The sequence below is a fragment of the Pelophylax lessonae genome, assembly GCF_965119305.1.
Source record: "Pelophylax lessonae genome assembly, chromosome: 2".
In the NCBI taxonomy this organism is placed as follows: domain Eukaryota; kingdom Metazoa; phylum Chordata; class Amphibia; order Anura; family Ranidae; genus Pelophylax; species Pelophylax lessonae.
Window position 1 is genome coordinate 644,051,242 of NC_138769.1, and position 16,592 is coordinate 644,067,833.

The following is a 16,592-nucleotide window of genomic DNA, read 5'->3' on the forward strand; positions in this document are numbered from 1 at the left end:
AACGCGCTGTGGGCTGAGCTGTGGTGGTGCCTTTCAGAATGAATGGCAGCCCTTTGCGTCTTCTAAGAGCAGTGTGTTTTCAGTGCGGGTGGTTACGGGTTCAGGAATCGCAGCATTTCCCGCACCCACAGCTACACGCATGGGTGTGAACCTGGCGTAAAATGGATGTCTTTGCTGTAAATAGTAAATAAAAAAATACATTTTTTTTTTTTGGAAATCAAGTCATTGATGCGGCAACAAAATATTTTTTAATTCTTTCAGGTTTTTTGATGTCTTTGGTTTTACAAATCATTCACTTGCTAAAGAAAGATAGCTTCCTAGCTAATGTCAATTATTTTTTTTTTACGTTATACAGAATCTGCAGCTTAACTGAACAATTATTACAATAGTGTAACAATTACTGTATAAAAGATGCTTGCTTCAATTTTTTTCCTTTAGCCAATAACTCTGGAGTGAACAAACGTCAGATCACTGATCTTGTGGATCAAAGCATTCAGATCAATGCACACTGCTTTGTGGTCACAGCTGATAATCGCTATATCCTTATCTGTGGATTCTGGGACAAAAGCTTCAGGGTATATTCAACAGAAACAGGTAATTATGAACTCAAAATATAATATCTCCAAAACCTAATGTTGACGTACAAATGAAATCCAGCATTATGGTGAAGGAATGTTCGACATGGTAGACGTAGTTTGAAATCGTTTTATTTAGAAAACGAACATATATTCCTATTAGGGCACTGGATCCCTAAATGCAATGGAGTAGCTGCATAGCAGAAGTCCTACCACAATACCATTTTGGGTGCTTTGGACAAGCAGATGTACTGTAAAGTAGAACTCCAACCAAAACTTTTTTTTTAGGTGAGGAAGTTTTTAAACTTCTGTCAGGTTTTTATAGCTGTGTCCCTGTTAAAAGAACAAGTATTGAGGATAAAAACAGAAGGGATGGAAATGGCAAAAAGCTGATAGAGATTCTATCTCTCTTCTGGCACTTGCACAACAAAAAACCAAACATTTCAAAATGAAAATTCCCTTAAAAAAAAACTACCTTTGATGTGATTTTCTGCAGAAAGACTAGTTTGCTTGGGCTTCCATTGCATACTTTTGTTTACCTTGCCAAGTCTTTTTTTTTTTTGCATCTTATACTGCATTTGATATAATACCAATAGTTATTTTTTAGCGCTTCTGATTCTGTGTTTACAGGTTACTAGAGTTAATACTATGCTTAAGAAATCAGTATTACCTGGCTCTTTACTTTCAGCATTCACTTAATATTTGTAATTGATTTCTCTCCTTAGGGAAACTCACACAGATTGTGTTTGGGCATTGGGATGTAGTCACTTGTTTGGCGAGGTCCGAGTCCTACATTGGTGGTGATTGCTATATTGTGTCAGGATCCCGTGATGCCACACTACTTTTATGGTACTGGAGTGGGAGACATCATATCATTGGAGACAATCCAAATAACAGTAAGTTATGTCTACTGTCTCTTGCAGATGTTCCATGTTTCATTTTTTTTTTTTTATTCATTCATCATAACAGTGCCCGTCCATCCATCATAGCAGTATTTAGTCATCCTAGCAGTGCCCATCTATCCATTATAGCAGTATTCATTCATCTTAGCAGTGTCCATCCCTCCATCTATCATAGAAGTGCACACTCATCCATTCATTGTAGTCCAGTTTCCAAACAAGGCCCTGTCGATTTCTCCTTAGAGCCTTGGCTACAAGTAACATTTATTTCCCTTGTTAACTTACACATGCTCTGATAAAAGTGGGTATTGTACTCTGATTAAAGTAGAGAACACTGGATACTAAAGGACTAACACTGCACCATACTAAAGAGGATCCTGCGCAGTCTTGAAATTTTAAATATTTTTGCAAAAGTTTGATATTTTGGTAGCTTGTTTTCCTTTTTGGATAAAAGTAAGGCCTTCTTTGTAAATTCAGTGAAATTGGTGTGAATAGGGTAAAAAGAACTTTCTTTCTTTTTTAATGAACATTTTATTGAAAATTTTCATAAGCAAACAGGTAAGGTTACAATGAGTGTATAAAAACCAAGATAATATTTATACAAACATTGGTAGTCGTAACAATGACAAGTATCAAGTGCCATATAACCAATAACACAGAAACTATTGATGCTCAAAAAGGGAAAACATATGAACAAACAAAAAAAAGAAAAAATAGGACGGTTTGTGCATCATGAAAAGCATTGGGTACCAGTAAGGGTCTGGGCTGAAGGAAAATATACACCCAGAAAAAAAATGACACATTGGGTCCCCTCGGCCATATCGTGAACGAAAAGCGATCCATGCGACTGCAACCAAGGAGGCCCTCGCACACACGAACGGGGGGTCAGACACCCCCAAGGGGAACACACTATGCCCGAGGCCCCAGAACGTGCGCCCGAGGGGACTAAGAGAGGACCTTTTTGGAGACATAATGAACAAGGGGATCATGCGGGGGAGTATGTCGGAGAGGGCGGGTAAATGGTAAGTGCACATGGTTAATTAGTTCCTCCAAATACGCTTGTACTACAGTGCTATAAGGGTCAGGGGGGGGAAGTAAGGGGGTAGAACAGAAGGAACGGGGATGGGACAACGAGACAGGAACAAGAAGGGCGGGGAGGAGAAAGGGAAAAAAAAAAAAGAACTTTCTTGATGTTGCTACTTCTAGTATCTTCCATTGTTGCTACTACAGGCAAAAGCATTTTATAGCTAGTACAACTACCAGTGTACATTTTACTTGGTACTTTATTTCTGTCAATCGTTATTTTTATATTTCTGTTCAAAATTTAGATTTTGGAGTATGATACTCTGTTATCAAACTACTATAGCACTTGATTAGATAAAAAAAAAAAAAAAACACACACACATTTGGCTTTGCCATAACCAATAATCTTGCCATTCTCATGATGCATCATTTTTTACGTTTATTAAAAGTTTTTAGCAAGCTTAAAATTGCCACCTTATTTTCAAATTTGATATTGTGCTAATTTTCTTAGTAGGTTCTCTTGGGTTACCTTCTAATTTGTGTATGTTTAATCTCTCTTTGTTGGGTTTTGCAAGAATATAACAGAATTTAAAGACAATAAAGAGAATAATAGCAGGCCATTTACATACCTGCAAAGCATACCACCCATGGTTCTCATACATCAGTATACAATATCATATAATGAAATACATCAATATTTTATAGTAGCTCTTTGTCCCTCACTGTATGTACAACATGTATAACGGCATAACTCAATAAAAATGTATTGATGAAAAAAAATATATATATTTTTATAGTACATTAGCACTTGTCCGTTTATATATCTGTATTGGGAGAGAGTGTAATTTAACAGTTCAGTATTGTCGTGTAAACTAAATAAACATTTGTAGACCTACATCTTGGGCCTGATGAAGTGTTGAGATGGGTTTCTGTCCATGTTAATTGTCAAGTCACAAATCTCCAGAAAAGCTGGATTTAAACAGAACTTTACCCATAGCAGTTTGATGACAATTATTGTTTTTTAATAAAAGAACATATATTCCACATTATTATTTATGCTACCAAAATCAGTGTATGCTGTATATTGCCTCCAGTATTGCTCTTATTTCTTTTGCTGGAGGCCACCATTTTGTTAAAGCCCAGAGCAATCACTTTCTTATTGGATCCTCTCCCTTCTCTTTGGTATCAAAAACTATATGTCACTTTATTCAATTAAAATATGTATATTTACAGCCTTGATTGTATGTTTTGCAAGTTAGAGAGGAAGGGTGACAGAAGCTTTACAGTGCTGAAGTTCACAGATCTGCCCATGAGAGAGAGAGAGAAGATAAAATCAGGGAGATAAAATAGAACACTATGTTAGTATAGTTAATGCTTCTAAGTCTCTGTGGCAGCAGAGCTTGTAATGACACCTTGCCTGCTTTTATTTTCTCCCTCCCTAGTCTGTTTCCCCTCCGCACAGTCTGTGTCATTCCTGTTGCTTTTTTCCCCCTTCAGCAACAGTAAATTTTGAAGATTTCAGGTGATCGGCCTCTGATTTTGGGCAGACAGTGCTGAGACTAGAGTGCAACACGTGCAGAGCAGAATGAAACGGTGCATTACTAGATTTTGGTAAACAACACAGGGCTCTCTACAGACAGCAGCGATGTGCTGTTTGTACAGGGAGAAAAAAACGGCACATTGCTTAGTGAAAACCACACACAGCAAACACATTACACATTGTTAGACACACAGTTAACCCTATGAGTGCCCCTAAATGCTATCCCCTTTCAAGCCAGTGTATATTATTAGCACCGATCACTGTATTAGTGTCACTGGAGATGTCAGTAACATTTAGTTAGTTCCCACCCAGCATCAATTAGTGTCAGATTGTCTGCCGCACTATCACAGTCCCACTATAAGTCGCTGATCACTGCCATTTGTAAAAAAACAAATTCCAGTATATAAACCATAGTTTGTAGATGCTATAACTTTCCAGCAAGTAAACTAATATACGCCTATTGGGATTTTTCTTTTTACCAAAGACATGAAGGAAAATACATTGTGACAAAATGTATGATTTGTGACAAAATTCATGACAAAATGGGATTTTTTTTACAAATTTTAAAAATTATTGGGTATGTTTCATAGCAGAAAGTAAAAGTATTACGTTTTTTTCCCAAATTTTCTGTCTTTTTTTGTTTATATAATAAAAAAATAAAAACCCAGTGGTGGTCAAATTCCATCAAAAGAAAGCTCTATTTGTGTGAAAAAAAATATATATAAATTTCGTATGGGTACAGCATTGAATGACTGCACAATTAAAGTAGTGCAGTGCCAAATAGCAAAAAATGGCCTAGCCATGACGGGGGTAAAATCTTCCGGAGCCGAAGTGGATACACTGATCAGTAGCTGCATCTGCTGATCAACAAACACTTCCCAACATGTCCCTTCAACAGAAATTGATCAAACGATCAACTTATGTCAAGCTGACACAGCCACACACTGATCGATATTGAACTTGTACCAGCTGAACCAGACAAATTTTGATCAGTCTATGGCCAGTTTAAAAGTACATTGGATCAATAATGGAAGGTTACTCTTGTCTGCTCGATAGGCCAAGAGTATCCCTATATCCTATAAATCCCTATCTGGCACTGCAAATCCACCTCTATATTTCAGCAGGGCAAGCACATGCTTATATATCATGTATTTTTATTTTTCCTTATATAAATGTCCTGATTTTGTGAGTAATATGTGAAAAAAAAACAAGTGTAGGGGGAGACGGGGATGGCTTGAAAGATGTATAGTCTTGTATATCCATTTTGATTATATTAATCTGTCCAAGCCATGAAAAGCTTGCTTTATTATAGAATTGTAGAAATGTGCTGATCAGTTGCGGCACAAGATTATAGTTTACTGGCCCTAGGTCATCATTATAGGCATTACCACAGATTCTCTTTTGTTTAATTATGTTTTATAACTTGTATCAGAATGTTTTCCTCTTTGCTAAAATTTAGTAAAAAAAAAAGAAGATGATTTACAAAAAACATCTACTTTAAGCACACAGCTTATTTCTGTTTAATCTCTGCATCATCCTTTAGACATATTATATACACGTACAAATAAGCTTCTTATCATTTCTTTAAACCTCAATCGGTTTGTCATTTGATATGAGCATCCTCTGCTTAGTACAGCAATAAGGCCAGCTTTCCATAGAGGAATAAGTGCAGTGCCACTTTATCTCTACATAATTGGGAGAGAAAATAGCAATTGCCTTACCATTTTTCTATTTGGCAGACTGACTTCATTACAGTCACTGCTAGTGTGGTATTCATACACAGTCTGTTCTTTTGTATTACTGCATGAGCATTATATATGTACATGACAATCGCTTAAGATAAATATGGATTGTAAGGCAAGCCTTTCCTGTGTATATGGGTTCCTTTACATTTGAGTACTAAGGTTGAACCCACTTACCCAGCTTATGCTTGTACTTGGGTGACCTCAATTTAACTGATTTGTAAGTGTGTTTTTAATTTGTACAGTCTGGACATTAGGTACCCTTGCAAACTTCAGAATGGTACAAATAACAAATTGACTGCATACAAGAGCAGGTGCACTTAAACTGCTTTATTTAAAACAGGAAATTTTGAATCCGAAGGATAAACCATCAAAATACAAAATACAGTAGTGCAATATAGGTGGTAGTCAATAATTACCACAACCACAACTTGAATGAAAATGCGGGCCTAATCATTCTCAGGTCCGCATTTTCATTCAAGTTGTGGTTGTGGTAATTATTGACTACGACCTATATTGCTCTACTGTATTTTGTATTTTGATGGTTTATCCTTCTGATTCAAAATTTCCTGTTTTATATATTTGCCATTTAAGTAGCTGCATATTGTTACATGATTGGACTGTGTTCCTCCTAAAGCGCATAGGGTTCTCATTGTTTATTCACCATACACTGTGAGATCTTTTACATAAAATGCTTTAGTATTTATCATTCCAATCCTTTTTATGTGTGGTTTGATAATAATTGGCCAGGAAGTGTGTATACCATACATGGGACAACATTTACCAGATTAAATGTAAAATTACTCAATCTGGCCAAAAATTTAGAAGTAAAACAAGACATATTCCATATATATACTGTATATATATATATATATATATATATATATATATATATATACACACATGGAGAAATAGAAGCGAGTGTATTGAATTACAATAGACAATGCGCTTCCTGCTTACCAGCTTAATTAAACAACAATTCTTCAAGCAAACTGGAGCTTGTTAGATTAAAATAAATGATAGCAAGTTGCACAATCTAGGTAAAATCCAATTAGTTAACATCATTAGGATGAGCATGAAAAAAAAAAGATACACTGTAGATACACTCAGTAAAGGATTACATTTCAGAAGCTGTCATCCAGAGGTTCAGATTAGAGATAGACTATGAATTATGTGGAAAAACCCTGATCGGTTATTCTAATTGACTGAGCTATTTTTGAAGGTTTTTTTATTTATTTTTTCCCTTCTAAAACAACTGAGACAACTAATTATCTGTTTTTGGCTTCAGTGCATCCAATTAGTAAATGACAGGTAGTTTCATGCATGTTGTGTGTTCAAAACATTTTTATCCAGGATTGTTTAAAATGCACATATAAATGATAGGGCACATAAATCATCATACCTGAATGAGCTTGCCTAAGAGCTGAGCGCGGTGATGAACTCAGCTGAAGATATTAATCATATTATTGACTAATTACAAAGCTCAGTGTCCTGAGCTTATTTAATGATGCTTGCGTGAAATGTATGAAGTAATGTTATACAGTATTGTTATGCTATATATTAACACGTATTTTGTACTGGATAATGATATAGATTACTCCCTGATCAGTGTCCAAAATATGTCCCAAACATTAAGGCTCAATGCACACAGGGCGTCATAAAAACGAGCTCCAAAGCTGTTTCTTGACGCCGGGAAAAAGCAGCTGTAAAAACGTGCTTTCAGTAGCTTTTTCCATTAGCGTTATTGCACGTTTGGCCACCTAGCTTTTAGCAGCGTTTTTTCTGCCTCCATTCAAAATCATTGGTTCCCTATGGGAGCCTATTAATTTGAATGGAAATCTTGAGGGGGAACTCCACGCGAAAATAGGGAAAAAAACGGCGTGGGGTTCCCCCCCAGGTTCCAAACCAGGCCCTTTGGGTCTAGTATGGAATTTGAGGGTAGCCCCACGCCGAAAAAACAGCGTGGGGTCCCCCCAAAATCCATACCAGACCCTTATCCGAGCATGCAGCCCGGCAGGCCAGGAAAGGGGAGGGGACGAGCGAGCGGCCCCACCCCCCCCTGGACCATACCAGGCCACACGCCCTCAACATGGGTGTGGGTGCTTTGGGGCAGGGGGGGCTCTGCACCCCCCACCTCAAAGCACCTTGCCCCCATGTTGATGAGGACAAGGGCCTCATCCCCACAACCCTGGCCGGTGGTTGTGGGGGTCTGTGGGCAGGGGGCTTATCAAAATCTGGAAGCCCCCTTTAACAAGGGGGCCCCCCAGATCCCGGGACCCCCTCCCTATGGGTATGGGGTACACTGTACCCCTACCCATTCACCCCATGAAATTCAGTGTATGGAAATAACGACAGGAGACATTTTGAAAAGTTTATTAAAAATCTTCATCCGGTCTTCTCCGCTCCGGTCTTCTCCTCTCCGCTCTTCTGCCCTCCTCTTCTGCTCTTTTGCTCTTCTGCTCTTTTGCCTCCTCTGGTCTGTTTCTTCCTCCGGTCCTCCTCCGACGCTGTCCCGGTGATTATGCCGGTCTCTGCAGCTTGTTATATAGCCATTAGGGGCGTGGCCTCTCAGCGAGGCCCCACCCCCGTATGTCACCAACGATGTCGGTGACATAAGGGGGTGGGGCCTCCTAGTGACGTCACCAGGAGGCCCCGCCCCTAACGACTATATAATAAGCTGCAGAGACCGGAGACAGCGTCGGAGGAGGACCGGAGGAAGAAGAAGAGAGGAGAAGACCGGAGCGGAAAAGACCGAATGAAGAATTTTAATAAACTTTTCAAAACGTCTCCTGTCGTTTACACACACTGCCTTTTATGGGGTGAATGGGTAGAGATACAGTGTACCCCATACCCATTCACATAGGGAGGGGGTCCGGGATCTGGGGGGCCCCCTTGTTAAAGGGGGCTTCCAGATTCCGATGAGCCCCTTGCCCGCAGACCCCCACAACCACCGGCCAGGGTTGTGGGGATGAGGCCCTTGTCCTCATCCCCTTTCCTGGCCTGCCGGGCTGCATGCTTGGATAAGGGTCTGGTAAGGATTTTGGGGGGGACTCCACGCTGTTTTTTCGGCGTGGGGCTACCCTCAAATTCCATACTAGACCCGAAGGGCCTGGTTTGGAACCTGGGGGGGAACCCCAAGCCGTTTTTTTCCCCATTTTGGCGTGGAGTTCCCCCTCAAGATTCTCACAGCGCAAGTCGGATCATCCTGATCCGACTTGCGGTGCGACTTCCCTTCAAATCAATAGGCTTCCATAGGGAACCATTGATTTTGAATGGAAGAAAAAAAACGTATAATGCGGCTTAACGTGCGTTAAGCAACGTTATTCAGACGTTTTTACAGCTTGATGCTGCAGCTCCAGAACGCACAGTTTCTGGGTTTTTTTTGGAGCTGTAAAACGCCTATGCCACTTGGAGCTCCTAAAAGCTCTATGTGTGCATGAGGCTATAGAATAACATGGATGGGCGTTCTGCAGCTGCAAAAAAAACGTCTGACGCTGCTAACAGCAGCTCCAAAAACGTCCAGTGTGCATGAGGCCTAATCCTTTCCCTGCTAGCCTAACCCTAACATTCAATCCTCTCCCAACCTGATCTCATAAAACTGAACTCTGGGCAATTTTTTTTGTTTGCACTGCACAGGTAACTTGCAGAGCAGAGATATATTTACTTAATCCTCTGATCCTCCCCGCACAAGACCGGTCCCTGTGGCTTCTTGCGCAAATACCCCCGCCCCCATCCCCGCCCCCCCCCCCCCGGGCTGACTTGGGTGGGGTCTTGTGTGCGGTGGACTGTTATTCATGCCCATAGACCTGCCTTAGATGTGAAGTCATAAGGAACAGTCCACCACTAGATCGTGGGGAAGCGATGCTTGCTGTTGGAGTAGGGAATTGGGTGAATCTGCAGCTTTCAGGTTGCCCCTTGACAAACCGAGCAACACCGCCCCACTGCATGGGGGGTAAAATGCCCAGAGTTTAGCTTTATCCTCATCTTAGTCCCTAAAATCACCTCTAAACCTGCACCTAAACAATTAACCTTAAACATTTCTATAACCCTTAAAATCCCTCACCTTAATATTTGTTCTGCATGCTAACACTGCAAGATGGACTTCTTCATTCTCCTCCTCCTTCTCAGCACATTTACACGCACCACACCTTCCCCTTTCTATCTTAAGCTGAGTTCTGCTCTGCAATAGTTATTTATCAGAATAGGAGTAACCTTCTCCTTCCTTGCAATCCACCATATATTTCTGTACCGTATTAGCAGAATAATACTTTTATAATAAGAGACCTAAAAGCAATTTGACAATTCATATAAGTGATCCAAATGTGATAGAAGTTCTAATAAATGTTCCCTCTCTATGAAATTAATTGATCACCAAAACTATAAGGCATTGCACATGAATTCCAATATATGGCACATATCAGTATGGAGAGTTGGGAATTATTGAGAGAATGGGACAAGTGCTTACATTGTATAGTGGCCAAACTTCTTTTTATATATGTACTGCTGTTGTCACGGCAGGACATTGCTCTTATTACCTTTTTTTATGATTTTGTTTGAAGGTATACTGCTTAATACAAGGAAATTTAGAGGATTTTTATGGCTGTATTGTAATGGTTTTATCATTCATGGCTATAGAAATTTTCTTTCTCTACAGCAATCAGGTTTTGCTCAGATGGACACATAGTGATTGTGTGAACGCTTTATGAAGATAAATTGTTTTCTAACAGAATATTGAACTTTAGGTTGTCTCAATAAGTGATGCCAGGATCAATAAACATTGACATTTAAGTCCACATACGTGATGGTCTCGGACTCTCCAGGGGAATGTGTGGAAAGTGGAAGTGGTGAGATCTCTTGGATTTCGACAATGTTAGAGATAATAATTTACTACTGGAAGTCCTCACTAATCACAGAGTCCTGCTTTAGGAATCTTCTGTACTGCTTCCAAGTGTCAATCTGCCCTTAGCAGTTATTTTTTAGCATAACATACCTACCTATCTCAACACACATGTGGCTCAGTTCTAAAAGAGATAAGAAGCTGTAGGCCCCGTTCACACAATAGCGTTCCGGGATCACGGGCGGAATCGCCAGTAAACACAGGACGCGTTTTCATTCCTGTGTGACTTTGTTTACATCATGACATTACGAATCGCAGACAGAATCCCTGAAATTCAGCCTACAATTCATGAATTGCCACAAATCGCGGGACGCTCTTCGATCCCGTTAATTTCAATTAACTGTGCGGCGCGATTTTGCTGCGATTGTCACCCGGCGAATCACATTAAAATTGCGCTAACAAAATTGCGGGATGCCTGTCGCCCAAACAAAGTTCCAGAATGCCATAGTGTGAACGGAGCCTTAGATATATATTTTTTCCTGTAATCTGATGTGGGCTGAGTGCAGATGACATGCAAAGCTGATCATTAGGTGGAAGATGCAGTCATGCAACGACAACACTCATGCCATGACTAAATCTGCAAATATTGTTCATAAGTTCACTTCTGTGGTCCCACTGAAAGATCAGATAAAGGTCTGTAAAAGGTTTGGCCATACAGACCAATTTAATCTGTAAAAGATTTGGCCACCTGGATATAGGATTTAACATTAGGATCAGGCTGTCTGAACCCAAACTTAATCCAGCAGCACATTTACTTTTATCATATTTAGAATTAAGTGCATTGTGTGTTTTTTTTTTACCTGTCAGATACTTTTACTGTTATGGTTCTGTAAAAGGTTTGGCCATTCAGACCAATTTAGTCTGTAAAAGGTTTGGCCGCCTGGATATAGGATTTAACGTTAGGATCAGGCCGTCTGAACACAAATTGAATCCAGCAGCATATTTACTTTTATTATCATATTATATATTTAGAATTTAGTGCATTGTGTGCTTTTTTTAACATGTTATGTACTTTTACTGTTACAGTTATATAAACTTTTTTCGAGTACAATCATTTTATTGTAATAAGCATAACATCTTGACAAACATTCATAATTCAAACATTCATAATGAACATAGTAGGAAGGTGGCGACCTATATGGACCTTTTGGTTTATCCCACTAGGTCGCCCAGTGGACAGTTACTACTTATAAAAGTTTTTACATTGGTTATATAAACTTTTTAAAGAATTGTAGCTCTCAGTCTGGGCAGCAGCCACTTAATGTGACCTCACTTTAAAGCTGAACTGCAGGCAGAGGAAAGTGATCTTTCCCTCTGTGATCTATTTGATGTACTTTTCCAAGGATAGGCCAAACAGGTGGTCTCTAGACATTTCTTGCATTGCAGTTCAGCCGACCAGTAGACAAGAATCTGCATGTGGACAGGGAGAAGGCTCATTCTGGAGGTTTGGCAGAGTGTGCTCGCCAAGCTGTTTATGCAAAAAAGTAAGTCCAAAGGTTAAAGTTCTAATTGTTGCTGTATGGAAGAATCTGTTAGGATGGACTACGCAAATGGATCTTGGGCCATGCTCTTAGTCCAGATAGCAAGGGTCTGGCAAACTGCAATGGAAGCAACCACAGGTTGCATACAGGGGTGTACCAAAAAAAAAAAAATCAAGGGCCTTAAAGAGGGCCTCTAAACTTTTTTCCACTGGGACCTTGAACAAAGAATTATTTTTTAAAAGGGACCGTAATATTCCGTTTAAACAAGAGAGTCCATAACAGGGACTGTACAATTTCCATGAAGTTCTCATTCGGATATTGCTGAGCAAAACCTTTTGAAGAAGCAAACATTTTCTCAGGATAAGGCCAGTCGCCATGTAGGATGAGTGCTTGGAGCAAGTGAATGGGAAAGATCTTAACAGGCTTGGGTACGCAATACTTTGGTGTGAGCACGCTCTGGGTAGTAATGATATCCTTAAGCTTGAATGAAATTTCAGCCAAAGACATATCACCCTGATCAGATTCCTCAGGAGGAGAGTTTGTATCATCCTCCTCTACCACCTCTGGAAAGTGTCTGCAGCCAGGGCAAAGTCAGAAAATAACCAAAGAAGGGAGATTGAAGGGGCTTGCTTGTGTCCCCTGTTATCTGCATCCTCTAAGAGGACCAAAATTCTACCCATAAAATTGGACACTGCAACAAAAAATCCTGCCTAGATAAGTAGGTGGGAAGGGTAAGTGGCCTGTACAGCAAAGTCAGACTGGGAGAGGGATGAGCAGCACAAGGAGTCATTAGTGCTCATGCCCTAACAAAGAACATCCTGATAAAAAAAAAGGGAGCAGAGTGACAGAGAGAATTGCTCATCAGTCTGCTTTTTCTCCTTTTACAGTCTAGTTACAGGCAGGGGGTGGGGAGGAGACCCGTAATTGTTAACTGCAGTGGAGAAAAATTAGGTCTATTGCCCTGCTTTTGCCAGGTAATACAGTTCCCCTATATGTGTTTTAATTGTGTATTTGATAATTGTGGATAAAAGTTTAGAGGCCCTCTTTAAGGCCCTTTATTTTTGGTAGACCTGTGCATGAAACCTGTGCTTGCTTCTATTGCAGTTTGCCAGACCCTTGCTGTTTGGACTAAGAGCATGGCCTGAGATCCATTTGCGTAGTTTATCCTAACAGATCCTTCCATACAGGAAAAAAATAGAACTTTTACGTTTGGACTTATGTTGTTGCATAAACAGCTTGGCGGGCTAAACCTCCAGCTTCTCTCTGTCCACATGCAGATTCTTGTCTCCTGGTCAGCTGAACTCCCATGCAAGAAATGTCTAGAGACCACCTGTTTGGCCTATCCTTGGAAAAAGTAAATTAAATAGATCACAGAGGGAAAGATCACTTTCCTCTTACAGAAAAAAGAAGACCTACAGTTAAACCTTTAGCTCCTGAGTTTAGTAAAAGTTATTTTTGTCCCTCTCAAGCCAAAGTTCCAAACCGAAATCTGGAACAATTTATAGTTGGAAGACGTGGCCCTTTTCCCAATGAAAAGGTTCCCCCACTCATAGTGGGGGGAGATGTCTGACAGCCATCTGGGTCCAGAGTGTCATTTGTAGGGTCTGCAAACTTGAGTTTCAGTCTCTGCCCCCTCCCTGTTTTAGGTTCTCAAATTTGCTACTCTCCTCCCAAAGATGGGCAGATCTCCTTATTACTATTTTCTTGGGGGGTTTTTGCCACAGTCCAGACAAAAGAATGCTTTCAAGATTTTCTATTCATATCTATTTACAGTTCCCAAGTCAAATAGAGGAGTTGGCCATTCTAGATCTGAAAACGCTCTGCTTGCTTCTACAGATTTCGAAAATTCTGCATGGAGTCAGTCATGCTAAAGATGCTTACTCGCACCTTCACATTTTTTATGCTAATTAAAGCAGTATTAAACCCAAAGCAATAAAATTAAATATGGCTATATCTTCAGGACAGTTTGTTCTGTTGAAAAATAACAGACTTACTGGATCACCAGCTGAAAATAAAATAAAGAAAACCAATGCGGCCATCACATCAAATAATTGGTAACCTGCAATATAATGTTTGTTTTTGGGTTTAATTCTGCTTTAACAATATTTGCTTTTTGTGGTATGTGTTTAGCATTACCAATTTTTTGCCTTTTCCCTTTGGCCTGTGTTTTCAACATGGAGCTTGCTCAGATTTTGGGCTCTTGAAGCCCACTTCCTGAGGTAAAAGGGATAATCGGATTTGGTCATCCCGCCCTCCTTTAAGGCTCAGAAGTCGACTTCTTAAGAATGCCTACCATGTCTCAGAGAAAACTTATTTTGTGTGGTGCAATGCTAGGATGTTCAATCCTAGGAAGTATTCTGTGGGACACATCCTTTCCTTGTATAGATCAGCATCTGACCTTGGATGCCACCAATAATTTTCCTATTGCTGCAGTAAATCAGGCAGTGCAAGACCAGTTTATTTATTTTATTTTTTTATTGATCATTGTTTTACATGGTAAACATTACTATTGCTTGTCTATTGTCTTAGAAATAGCATCAGGGAATAATAATTTCAGTCCAGTTACGGAGGAGACAGACTTCTTCTATTAAAGAGCATACGAGTCATACATAGAGCTAATAATTCACCCAACGTGTCACTGGCAGATGATGCCCTGGCACAGCAGAAGGAGCGAACAAAAAGCCTTCTCTGAAAAACAAGCTTTTCACAAATCCAGAAACTAATTTGAAAGTGATAAAAATTAATTTGCACACTTTAATTGGAAGCAGCCTCTGCCTTGAGAGCTGAGAGAAGGAGCAGGCATCGCGTGCTACAAGGCTGATTGAATTTTTTGTCAGGTAGGTATATCAGACTCGCCTGCTTATCCTCCAAAGCCTTTCTGTGCAATACATTATGTTCAGCCTCTGACTGGTGTTCTTTAAAAGGATCAATGCTATTCATGTTCCGTCCCCAGTGTCTGAAATTTCATTGATCCTGGGACTTCACCTGACATTTCTCATTACTTTCCTTCCAACAGGATACTCGCCAAAGGTGTGGGCTTCAGCTTCTAAGTGTGAATTACTGCCTTGCCTAAAGGGACTGTCTGCCTTAGGAGATGTTGTATCTTCCTGCATATTTCAAATATATATCCTAGCAAATGTTATGCTTTGTGGTCCTTGTTTGTCAGATGGTGCTTCATAAAGAACTATCTGTATTAACTCACCCCAGTACAAACAAATAGCCAGTGCCCCACCTATAATTGGCCTTCACAGCAAGCAACACATGGAAAGGGCGCCACATGTCAAACAAAAGAAAATTCCCAGCTCAACGTATCCACCAGCTTGCAACCAACTGAATTGTCATGTCTAACAGTTTGCGTTAAAAACAGGGGTTTAGTTTGCACGCATTTACAAATACATGCGTAAGCTGCAGGTCCACTTCACGGCACCCCAGTATTATCTGCATCTGCGTTAAAAACAGGGGTTTCTTTTGCAAATGCATGCGTAAGCTGCAGGCTTTTTTTCCGAAAAACATTTCTTATGAAAGACATTTTAATGACAAATACCTTTATACAGGTATACTGTTTACACATTCATCTCAGTCATTCTCATAACATTTTTACAGATTGTTTTCTACATATGGTGTAACTGTATATTTGTCATATTATTATAAACTTAATAAAAGCATATGCTAAACTTTTGTACACCTATTTTAGAATGGTCTTCGCTATTGTGTAGAATATTACAATATACTATTGTGCTGTCCCAATCTGACCCTCTAGATATCTAGAAAGCCACACTTTTGCTGAATTGGTTAAGCTAGCAGCAATGAGGTTTCAATTCCCTGTAGATTCTCTTCACCTGAAGCCCTTTTTGTTTCTTAGCCTTTAGCCTTGTGCTACATCTATCATTTAGGATGTGACAGTATGCGTTGCTGAATTTTGAATGATTGTTGCAGTGCTTGGCATCTGTCCCTTGGAAGGATGAAACGTTTTTTGTCCTTTATGCTTCAGCCATTGTCTTATCTCCGGGATTGTGTTTACAGCGACCTTTTTGATCTTGGATATTAATTCTTTACTGTAAATGCAAGCAATGGAACATATATGTATTTTCACACAGACATATGAGGTGGGGGGGGTTATAGAACAAGCACAAGCACAGACTGAAACGGGGTAATGGAGTAATGGATTTCATATATTTTTCCAAAATATATGTGCTATTTATAAAGCACAAGGATAAACACATTTTATAGTGTGTACACATTTAGTTAGTGTCACAAGTCGGCACAACTTGAGTGCTAAAGATTGACGTTTCTAAAGCAATGTATACATTACTACTAGAATATCTGCTTTTTGGTTCTGTATAACCAGCAGAGTGTGTGGTTTTCTTGCCATATTTTACTGTTTGTGATTTAAAGTGGTTCTAAAGGTTTAAGGTTTTTTACCTTTATGCATTCT

At 39.7% G+C, this 16,592-nt stretch overlaps 1 protein-coding gene across 5 annotated transcripts in view; it reads left to right on the forward strand.

Annotated features, from left to right (window-relative positions):
* NBEA (neurobeachin) overlaps window positions 1-16,592 on the forward strand; it is a 1,052,497-nt gene that overhangs the window by 1,018,014 nt on the left and 17,891 nt on the right. For all 5 annotated transcript variants that reach the window (XM_082246613.1, XM_082246612.1, XM_082246614.1 and 2 more), the window contains 2 exons: window positions 439-594; window positions 1,301-1,471. In XM_082246613.1, coding sequence (XP_082102739.1) covers window positions 439-594; window positions 1,301-1,471 — 327 coding nt within the window. The remainder of the gene's footprint in view (window positions 1-438; window positions 595-1,300; window positions 1,472-16,592) is intronic.